This window comes from Dufourea novaeangliae, unplaced genomic scaffold (assembly GCF_001272555.1).
Source record: "Dufourea novaeangliae isolate 0120121106 unplaced genomic scaffold, ASM127255v1 scaffold16, whole genome shotgun sequence".
Taxonomy (NCBI): Eukaryota; Metazoa; Arthropoda; class Insecta; order Hymenoptera; family Halictidae; genus Dufourea; species Dufourea novaeangliae.
The window spans coordinates 353,534-365,579 of record NW_015373891.1 but is presented as its reverse complement, the minus strand read 5'-3'; the positions used below and the strand labels follow the sequence as shown (position 1 = coordinate 365,579).

Here is a 12,046-nt window from a genome sequence, read left to right as displayed (position 1 = left end):
ACTTAAATATTCGAACAGTATTTGGATAATCTGATATTCGAATAATATTCGAATACTTAAATATTCGAATTGTATTCGAATAATATTCGGATAATCTGATATTCGAATACTATTCGAAAACTATCCGGATACTCTGATATTCGAATACTATTCGAATGATGTTCGTCAAGAATTAAACTGAAGTATTCGAATATTCGAATACCGAATAATTCGACAAGAAGTCCCAGCCCTAGTAGCGACGAGGCGAATATCGTTTTGTGTGTATAGTGTACACTGTGTGCCTGAGATCTTATTATGGGTCATAGTCATAGGTGATTCAATCGCCGGCTTTGACGGTCTCTACTTCAAGGGTCAAGCACCGTCCACAATACGAACATCATTGTGAACTGTGGGTATTAATCAAAATGAATTTAAACGTAGACCTAGCCTGCACTGAAGGCCTAAATCGTTTTGTGGACGGTGCTTGACCTTCTGAGCGTACTAGACTATCAAATCCACGGGTGGGTTAATTGTGGCCCGTAATAAGATCTCACTGACACGTACAAAAAGTGATATTCAATTCACAGTTAACCCCTTGCCTTACGAGTTTTTTTACTACTACACTCTTAAGATTTACTTTATTTTTAATAATTTCCCAGATACAATAAGAATTCTATTTTTATAGCAAATTGTAAGATTTACTCTAAATCTTAAATGTTAATACCAGCGAAAGAGTATTTTACTGAGACTCAAAGAAAATGAATAATATACATGTTTATTAAATCCATTCGACGTTATGAGGCAAGGGGTTAATATTATGGAATTTTGTTACCACATACTACTATTTATTCAGCTTCGAACATTTTTTTCTGTATCAACTAAATGACAAGTGTTGAAATCGCGCGGAAACGCTTGCAGGGATTTGCATTATTTATTTCAAGATGGTAAAGGAAACATCACACGTCAGAGAGTTTTCTTCTTATGTAAAGATTCATTTGCACGCCATGTTGTCTCTGTTGTGTTTAAATATTTGCATCGATGTATACCTTGAATCATTTTGTAGAGGCACGTTTATTATTTAATGGGAACAAATACGATTCGTGAGGTGAGCTTCCATTGAAATGTTAATATATGCTATCGATTGCTTTGTTGAAAATGTGATTTCTCGATGGCCTTTATATTGAAATGTGTTCAGTTGATTAACCCAGAAATTTCACGTATTGGAATTTATATTGTTACCACATTTATACTGTATAATACTTTTGTAAATATTTGTCAATTTTCTGTGTGGAAACGGAACGTCATTCTTATTAAACGAAAATCATTTAATAATATTTACACTATTTGCTAAAGTCTACTAAAAAATTTTTCAGTAAAAGAAACTTAATTTTTATATTACATTGTCATAATTCTTACTATTCTAGCATACACTGCTAATCTACAGGGTGACGCATTAAACATCATACTATTTCATTATTATCGACAAAAGCAAACAAATCCCATACTCAGAAGAAAAAGTAAAAAATTTAAATATAGCTCTCAGTAAATCACATATTCAATACAATCATTATTTTTTCTCACAGTCTGACTATTTTAATTAATAGGTTTGTAATCTTTACTTTGAATTCACATTTCCGTAGATTATTGTGCAAAGTTCAGACTCGGAGAAGTATTTACTTTATGTATTTAAAGATACTTAATACAACTTCATTAATCAATCCATAAAATTTCCATGAACTCTGCAATTCGATAGCTCAAGCACCAGTTCATAAAACCAATAAAATGTACCAAATTCCTACAGATATACATACTAAAGGTAATCAATGCCAATTCACTCCATTACATAAAATTACATTTTACAAAATTAATTAAACTGCCTTGCATTCTACGTTCCATTAACTTAAATTAAAATCTATTAATGCATCACACCTATCATGCACACGTACCTACACTACAATTAACTTAAAGATTCATTCAAGAAATAAATACATGAAAAACATACCTATTTTTACATTAAAATCCCCTCGAAGAATTTCTAGTATGAATAAAAGAATTCTTCCAAAAAATGTTGCAGATGGAACGAACGCAGTTACGCCGATGCAGAACAACGCGCAGGTCGAGCACGCGGCTGACTTTGACAATGCGAGCGTCGGCAGCGGGAACTCGAATCTCAGCACGGGCGCGCTACAGGTAGTAAGAGCAACAAGTACATAATGCCTATAGGGTGTTCAGAAAAAAGGGCCCAAGGCTTGTAGTAATTATCAATTGGATTAAAAAATGTCTAATCAACATGGATCCTAAAATGAATTCCTTCGATGAAAAATACAGAAGTTTATTTTTATTTTGATTGCACGTTGTTCACACTTCGAACATATTTTCATGACGAAATTAATAAGATAAATCGAATATCTCAGAAACGGTAAATTTAAGGATAAATGCTTTCATACTCAGAATTCACTGTTCCATCGAAATCAAGCATAAAAAGCTGGATATTCTATTTAAGAAAACAAAATTGACCTCTATATCCCCTCTATGCATCCACCTGTCAAGAAACCGTTATTAACATATTTTGTATTGCCTTAAATCCTACAACTTTTATTCGTAACCTTTTCGCGTATTATTTAAAATAACGATGATATTTCAGGTGGACAGAGTTCGTGGAACACACTGTATATACATATACATATATGTATTCCTTCCATTTCAATACAAAACACAAATCGACCGTACATTTTCAAATATTCCTTCCGAATCTCGTATTGCCTTTGTTATCATACAAACTCGAACGAATGTGCTTCTAAACCAATTCTGTTTACATTCAACATGTCGCGAAGAGGCTCGCAATATCGAACGCTCGTAAATGTAAAAGTTAATTTTACACCGAAGGGATTGATTTTAGAACCTATATTGACTAGAAAAATTTTACTTCATTGGGTGAGTACTATGAACCCCTAAAAACTTTAGACCCTTTGTTTTAAATAACTTGTATAATTCCTGACGGAATATAGTACAGAAATCTACTAGCAAGAACCCAATTAAATACGATATTCGTGATCTAATAATTCATATTCTTTCCTTTGTTAATATACACTGCGTGGCATAATTATAAAACCACCCTAAAATTGTCAATCCTTATATATCGTGGTTATAGCATATAAGCTATATCCAGATATAGCATACTTGGTTCCTTTTTTATTTTAACCACAATATATAAAAATTAAAATTTTTAGGGTGGTTTTATAGTTATGTGTGCTTACTATCCATCTATACTTCAGGGCCTTCAACCCTTTATTTTGCTCACTCTGTATATAAAATCGAGGCTAATCGCCAATCATCAACGAGAGGAAACGTTGACGATAGTAAGACACTGACGATATATTTTTCCAGAACATCAGGGAACAAATGGCAGCCTCGCTGGAACGGATGAAGGAGCTGGAGGAACAGGTCAAGGCGATTCCCATGTTACAGGTAAACGCTCTGCGCCGGTGCAATTTTGTGCATCGAATCGGACGAACGTTTTTCTTGGCGTGCATCCACCGCCGTGAGTCATCCCATACTCTTTTCCGTTGCGATACTTCCGACAGGAAGGGATAATTACCCGCGATCGTAACGTAATTAATGGGTCGACCCGTTGAGTCAGTCCCTCCGAGTCTTTGACTCGTGAACGTAACTTGTAGGAACGACTTGAATGTCAGAAGAAATAAACAGTACTGTGTGTTGTCTTGTCATGATAGGTTGTCTGACTTATTGACAGATATTGGATTTGTCGGTAAATTCTTCTGTTCGTGTTTTGACCCCTTAGTGACGATTTAATTTTTGTTGAACCGATTTTCCAATAAAAAACAAATTTTAACTTCTTTTCGGACTTCTAACATTTAATAGACAGTTCTTATAGATTTTTTTAAACTGAATACGAATCTGCAAATGGTTTTTTACCAGCACCCTTAGTTTTCGAAAAGTTTGTTTTTCAAAAAAATACAAATTTTCAACTTTCCATCTGAATCCCCCCATCTGAATCCCCCAACGAAACAATCGTCGACTTTTGTTTGAAACACTTTCCAGTATCCCAAATAATTTCAAACACATTCAAGAGGATCAATTTAAATCCCTGTATATTTTCGAAACCAACTATTCAATACCTGCTTTTTGTATCACCTAAAACATTAATCCCTCGCAAAAACAAACCGCAAAAAACCATCATCATTATCATGAAACAATATCTTATCTGAATCCCCCAGCGAAACGATCGTCGCCGCTCTAATTATGGCATCTAACTATGTATTCTTTTTTCCTCACTCTGCTTTCACACGCTCGGCTGCAGGTGCAAGTGTCGGTGCTGAAAGAGGAGAAACGGAATCTCCTGCGACAAGTGGACGAGCTGAGCAAGACGGGCGCCTGCAACAACACGCTGCACAGGCACCGTAGCCAGTCGTTCTCGGAACAGCGGGCCACCCTGCGAAATCTGAAGAACGCTGCGGCGACGACGACCACTGTCCCGACCCGGGACACGGGAACGATGTGCGGCGTGATGACACGGGACGTCGGTGTCTCGCACCAGCAGGTAATAGGAAACCCCCATGTTTCGTCCCCTTCGTTTCCGGTAGTCGGTTCCTCTCTATCGTCTGGTTCGATCTGCTTTGTTCCGCGGGAGAAACTCGTGAAACTGTTAGGAATGGCCGGTTCCAACGGACCGAGGCAAAGAATTTGCATAGGCTGAGTTGGGGGAGTCGGGCCTAAGCTTTAATTACCGAAGAGATCGGGGGAATTAGCATCGGGCCCCGGTGAGAAAGTCCCCTTTCGTTGTAACGTCGCTGATAGATTGCTAGTCACGTATTTTGTGCTGGGAATGTGCATTGTTCTGTGTTGTTGGATTTAACGGACAGTTTGCGGAATGTATACATAATATTAGTGTCTTGATAGAGTTAGAAGTTTTGGATAGATTGCAGGGAAGATCGTTTTAAAAATGAAGTTACTTTCGTTTTATGGAAAACAGGGGAAATTTCGAAGAATCAGTTCGTTAGAGAGGAAGTTGTGTAAAATTGATGGCTCGGTGAAAGAGAAGTTAAAGGAGCGTTGATGTTTGTGAAAATTTGAAGTTGGCGGGAAGTGAATGGCCGATTTGAATGTAGTGCAGGCTACTGTTCCGCCAGATGTAATTAGAAAATATGTAGATTTTCTTCTTAATGAACTATTTGTTGATTCAGTGATATAGATTATACTTTAGGGAGTTATATTGAATTGTGGTAAACTTTTGTCCATAAGTAGTGACGTTTTTCTCGAATACAACACGAAACCAACGAAACATTTTTAAACTACAGAAGATATTGAGATTACGCCAATTTTTTCTTCTTGTCCTCTTAGTTGGTCCAGTGATAATGATCATACTTTGAGAAATTAAATGAAATTGTGGTCAATAGGTTTTGATACAAGTATGGTAAACTCTTGTCCATAAGTATTAGAACTTTTCCTGAATGCATAAGAAAAATTAACAAAGAAATATTTCAAAATTATGGAAGGTATTGATTAATCCCAATAGGTTATACTTCTGCTAATATACAATGCTATGTACAATCCATATGGGCCATCAAAATATTTGCAGTCAGCACAAATCTCCTAATACTTACGAACCAGACTACTGTGTATAGTGTCAATTATTCTCCCTTTATTTCCCGCCAACGCAATAGAAATGCTAGTTAACCATCCTAACGTACATGTCCACGTGATCAGGTTCGAACTCGAGATATCGGCATGATAACGAGCACCCCGATAAAATCGCTGCAGAGGAGTCGATTGCAGATCGAAGAAATCGTACCTGAAATACAAGACCGTAGCTATTCGATGCTCGATCAGACGTCCTCCAGCCTGGGCAAGCTTTACTCGAGCGACTCGCGGGACAGTTGGAGATCGACGTTAACCCGTAGTCAATTGATGTACGAGGACATCGCGCCCGAAGCAATGAGAATGACAGATCGGTTGAGAAGAAGCCCACTTCAAACCGAATCGATACCACCGAGCAGTCCGAAGCTGGTCAGAGAAGCGAAGAAGCTACGGGACGTTGGCGTGAACACGAGGAACCGATTGCAGGACCTGGTGTTCAGTCAGTACGTGATCGAGGATATCGCTCCGGTGGTGACGAAGAATGAAACGAAGAAACGATCTCACGGAACTTGCACTGTTCTCACCATGAAAGACATTCTGACGCAAGAGGATGTCGCGGTTATCGTCGACGATGCCCTCAGGATCTATAAAAGTACGTTGATCAAGGACACGATGTCCAGAGGATGTCAATGCACGCCAGAACCGCCGAGACCTATCGAAAAAAGGGACCAGTTCGTCCAGGTGACGGAACCGTACAAAATGAGGGCGAACGTAGGCGTAACGGTGAAACCAAGAACGTCCGAAATCGGTATCGAGGTTAGAACTGGTCCAGGAACAAGGACCATCGCGGTTGGTCCCGATCCGTTCGCCGCCCAATCGATATCCCTGCACTCGATGAACTCGAGGAGTTATTCGTTCAATTACGGAGATACGAAAGTCAAACGGAAAACCACCAAGTCTGTTGGCGTAATGGTCGACGATTTAGTACGAATGAGCGTGAAGAGCACCGACACTTCCGGTCTGGCGGCGAAGAAACGGGAATTCGGTACCTCGCCGATTAAAAAGAAGTTCACCGATGTTTCGGTCGGGGAATCGGTGAAACCACACATTTCGATATCTTGTGCGGCGAATTATTGCGATAATTGTAAAGAGACTATTAAGAATTTGGCGAAACAGATTGTAAATAACGCGGAGAATAATATGAATCATCAGAACACGAATCTCGTCTCGAGGATACCGAGGCCGTCCCATATACCGTTGAACAACTCGATCGAGCACAGGAGGCAGTTCAAGCGACAGGATACTTACACGAAGATACCGGCTGTTGCGGTAATCAGATACGATTCTGATAATAAGGAGCAGTATGAAAACAGCAATCGGTTAGTACGAATTTTATTATCGTCACTGTGTAGTTTCTTGCCTGTGAAAGTGTATCGGAATCAGTTTAGGTCTCCAAAGCAATTGATTCTTTTAGCTTTAATTTTTGTTAATTATTGGAGTATAATTGAATAAACAAATTTGAGGAGGTTTGAATACTGAAGGAAGGTAATTGTGCTCAGTATATAACAGAATTAATGAACGTGTTCACGAAATATGGAATACTCTTTTAAAATTCGTTTCTTTTTTAGTGCTTTAGATTAGGATTACTTTTGCAGTAGTTACTAGTGCAGTAGTCTTGCAATAAAATGAACCTATATAATTATTAAAAAGAACGAAGGATTAATACGTTCGCTACCGCCAATGTTCCCATATTCCATTCGGAACAATGTATGTACCTTCTTAATTAGGCACTACAAACATAAAAGAAGGAATGATAAATAATATAAAGAAATTATTATACATAAAAAGTAATTCATTATTCTATCTCCAGAATTGATAGCAAATGTGTTAAGATTTCTATGTTAGGATTTTGATTACGTCAAACTTAATCAACAGAATGTACTGGTCCCATAAGTTACCCATATCAATCAAATCACACTTTTTTACAATGTAGAAACATTATGTAGATAAAAACTCTGATTCCTTCCTACAATTGCATTACAGTTTTGTAAATGTAATAGTTACCAAATATGTACAAAGTTCATTGATGATGTTACTATTAATATATAAAATTTCAAATCCAGTTTTTAACCATCAGAAAATATCTACCTTTAATAATTAATTTACGGTCACTTGATACGGATAAGGGGAAAGCACTCTGTACGCCATCTGTCACCAACAGGGTGGAAAGTGAACGTTAGGGGTGGCTCGGTAAAATGTCGTTTCGATCAATGCATCACATGCCGAATAACGAGCTCATGTTGGAGGGGGGTTGTTGGTTTTATTCGACTCCATGGTTGCGCGTCGGATGCGTCATAAGTGTTTTCCAAGCGGTGCGCAGAGGTCAGATTGTAAATAACACCTGGGAGGTCAGTGAGAGAGAAAGTGTACCCTAAATCTCTTGTGAATTCGATATGGTGAACGAGTAACTCGCGTACACGATCTAAACGGATCGATGCTGCAACAGCAACAACAACAACCTACCCGTTTTGTTAATGATACCGAGCTCACCGAAGTATCAACTGCTCGTTTCGTTGAGAAAGGGTAATTACTTCCTCAAAACAATATCCCTAGGTCCTTAAACAATGAGACCGTAAGAAATTAAGTCACTGAAATAGTGTAACACGAATTTCATTACAATAGAGCTTCAGTTATTAAAATTTATCTACTATGCTAATAATAGAGCTGAGCCAAATTCAGTTTTTTTTTTCAGTATTTGTTTACGAAATTATTTGTGTTTTTTTAATTTCTTATAGTATCCAGCAACTGCAAGGGGAAAAAAGGAAAGATGAAAAGTCTGAGGAAATCTACATGGTGGAGAAGCAAGCGAACAACGATGAGAAGCATGAGCTACCAGAGTCTGCCTTGTTCCAGCCGATTCAAGAGAAACCTAGAAAGAAGGTTGAACCTTCCAAAGAGATGCAGGCTGCCATGAAGGTTTTGAACGACAGCCTTAAAAAGTCGCCAAGCAAGAATATCTCCCATCAGATGAAAAATGCCATTAACATCATCCAGCAAGAGTGGTTCAAAATCTCTAGCACAGTGAATGCCAATCCCCTAGAAGTAGAAGATTATTTAGACTGTTTCGAAGAGTGTTCCAGTACCTTATTGGAATACATTGTTAACATGACTGACTCTAGTGGAAATACTGCTATGCATTATGCAGTTTCTCATGGAAACTTTGATGTTGTGTCCATTCTTTTAGACTCTAAAGTTTGCGATATTAATAAGGCAAATATGGCTGGTTACACAGCTGTGATGTTGGCAGCACTCGCAGAGGTCAGAAATTCCACTCATGCTTCTGTGGCGAACAGGTTGTTCCAGCTGGCCGACGTGAATATTCGAGCCAAATTGGTGAGCATTCTATACAACCATAATTTATCTATAAAAAGGGACAATTTATGTAATTGTACGCACTTTTTTCAGCATGGTCAAACTGCCTTGATGCTGGCAGTATCTCATGGTCGTAAAGACATGACTCAACTACTTCTGGATGCAGGAGCAGCAGTTAACATTCAAGACGAAGACGGCAGTACGGCTTTAATGTGCGCCGCAGAACACGGACACACCGACATCGTGCGATTATTGCTTGCACACCCAGACTGTGATCCATCAATCGTCGACATAGACGGTAGTTCCGCTTTGAAAATTGCATTAGAGGCGGGTAATCGAGACATCGGCGTGTTACTATACGCCCACGAACGCGTAAATCGAGGCACAAGTCCCTATTCGTCAATGAGACGCAGCAGGAGAGGGTCCAAACCAACAACGCCTACTGGACCCTCTCCTTCGGCTCCGGTAAGCCCAGCTCCATCCCGAAGGATTCACTCGTCAACCGTTTCACTAAACTCCTCCAAATATTCTGCTAAATAATTCGCGAACACTGAAAGACTTTCATTGACATTTAACAGTACTCGCAGTTATATAGTTTTCAACCATATACGTATCATACGGCTAAGCAATAATACAATCGGCGTCCCGTGTTTCCTATATTTATTGCTAACGTGTTTTTAGTCTGTATCGTCGATTACAATACTTTAAGGTGTTAACTACTGGATAAACGATCATATTCTTGCCTAACGGTTCATTATCCCCCTGACGCCAGCGTTTTAATTTAAGATGTCCGATTAACTGCTCAACTTTGTATACAATTATTCGCGGGAAGTTTGAACGTGTTGTTTTGCAACGCTAGTCCATAGAATGGATTCGTAAGGATCGCGTTGTATCGGTATAAAAGGGACTCGCGTAAACTGAAACTTCTTTCTAGGTGCTATCAGAGTAAAGACCCCCCTTCGTTGTTAATAGATTTTTATATTATAATGTCACGAGTATGAAAGTTCGGTGATGTAATAGACACTTTCAAAATTTGATTCTTAATTACTAGAAACTGTGTGAAAGTACAAAAGGAATTTCGTATATAGAACAAAGGTCACAGTACGAGAATCAAGTAATGTCTTCCAACATCATCCTGTGGCATTAAACATTCCAAAGTGAATCGTCAACAATCCGAATTTCTCATTGCAGAAATGTTCATAATTACATTTGCGCAGATATATTCGAATTTCAGGCCTAATTTCCGTTAAGCCCTGGGGATCAAACTGTCAGTAGAATAATTGTGTGCTGATATACGTAGAAAGACATAATATGTGTAATAATTACATGGTGCACAAAATTTATGTTGAATTTATATACGAAGAACATTCTTAGAACTAATCGATCGTCGTTCGATGTTGACGTAGAAATGTTATAGACGTCAAAGTATAAAAAAAATATAATAACCGTGGAACACGATGTAAAATATCGAAGGGCATAGCGAGGAAAAAAATAACTAAGTTTCATACTTGTTAAAATTCGTTCAGGGTACAGTTTATATACGTAATAGGATCACAGAAATGTAATTTCTTTTCATTCCTCGTTTATGCGTGTCACCTTCGTCCTAGGAATTGGTATGTGTAAAAAGAGTTTTTAACGTTGAACGTTTTTCTTATAGGGTTGTGAATATCTAGACGTAACGAGCGTATTTAAGTTCAACATCAAAGATTTAGGTTAACGTTATAATGAGTATTCCTATCGTTAAGAATCTATATTAATGTTAAGTGGCGGTAATTATATATATAGTATATATATATATTATACATCAAAGGTAGTACTGAATCAAGTAAAAATAGAATGGTAGGGAACTAGAAAGTAGATGACTACTTTTCATTGTTTGTGCCTTTATATTTAACATATTATAATTGATAATAAACTCAAAAGAAAACAACATGAAATGATTGTATGCAATTTATAAAAAGTCAATGTGAACAATATATAACAAACGAACCAGATTTAATCATCCTAGTATATAATTATTAGACTCTAGATGATTATGCATAAATGTGATATACAAATGTACAAAACCAAAGGCACTTATATGCCAAATATAACTGCATTTGTAATTTTGTTCTATAAAATCATACATTTGCGTAAGTGTCTGCAATCTAACAATTACATAAACTCCCAGACATATGATAAATGGAATTGTATTGGGTGACCCAATATATATCATATAATAATCAAAGATCGTTTCTATCTCAAAATAATTCAAGACTGTACATTAAAATACCACAAATAACAGTAAGTATTACGTAAAGAAGTGAGTTCGCTCCCGTCGAAGAATAGGTACGTGATCTTTATTTTTCACATCTAATCATTTATACCAATTATTAGTGCCTTCGTTAGCTCTCTAAAGTTACTTTCGTTTAATATTTATTCATGTTAGAGTGAATTATTGTAAATTAATTCGTTATTACGGGATAACTAGCATCACTAGTTGTTACCTTAGAATCACTATGTAGATGTCTTTTCGGATGAATCATCGATCCAGAAATATCTGTTTTATCGACTGTAGACGTGCATTGGTACACCTGTATCGTGTATCCACCAATGAGTACATCGTTTCTTTCGTTTTTTATAGAAACTAAGTACCACCAAATGTAATTAGGCCACCAATGACCATCAAACGATTACGCATCGATTGAGCATTTAAAAAACTGAATCCGGCGAAAAAAAAATTTTTCGGCTAACTTCACGGTCAAATTTTGATCACTTAATTACAAAAGAACGCGTGACGCGTGACCACCAAATGTTCTAATTAGGCCACCAATGACCACCAATCGATTGGGTATAATGAAACCACCGACTAGGTATAGAATAGACCTATCATCCAATGCTTTTTTCTGTCCCACGTTCATAGGGCTACGTAGCCCTGTTACCATTTTAGTGTCAATATCCGACGTTACCGATAAAGCATGAATTCTGAGTATTATTAGCACAAATGAAGTGTTATATATTCCATTCATATTACGTGTATCTATATGATTTCACGAGAATAAAAATATCCGATACTTCAGTTTAAGGTTAAGGGATAAATATGACAGTCATGGAACAT

The 12,046-nt window shown here is 37.5% G+C and overlaps 1 protein-coding gene across 1 annotated transcript in view; it reads left to right on the top strand.

Annotated features, from left to right (window-relative positions):
• The window catches only part of LOC107187914 (KN motif and ankyrin repeat domain-containing protein 2), a 31,099-nt gene extending 21,610 nt beyond the window's left edge, over positions 1-9,489 (top strand). The window contains exons 4-9 of the mRNA XM_015576118.1: positions 2,054-2,169; positions 3,367-3,447; positions 4,301-4,540; positions 5,707-6,956; positions 8,373-8,970; positions 9,043-9,489. Of these exons, the coding sequence (XP_015431604.1) occupies positions 2,054-2,169; positions 3,367-3,447; positions 4,301-4,540; positions 5,707-6,956; positions 8,373-8,970; positions 9,043-9,489 (2,732 nt within the window). The remainder of the gene's footprint in view (positions 1-2,053; positions 2,170-3,366; positions 3,448-4,300; positions 4,541-5,706; positions 6,957-8,372; positions 8,971-9,042) is intronic.
• Positions 9,490-12,046: the final 2,557 nt, after the last annotated feature.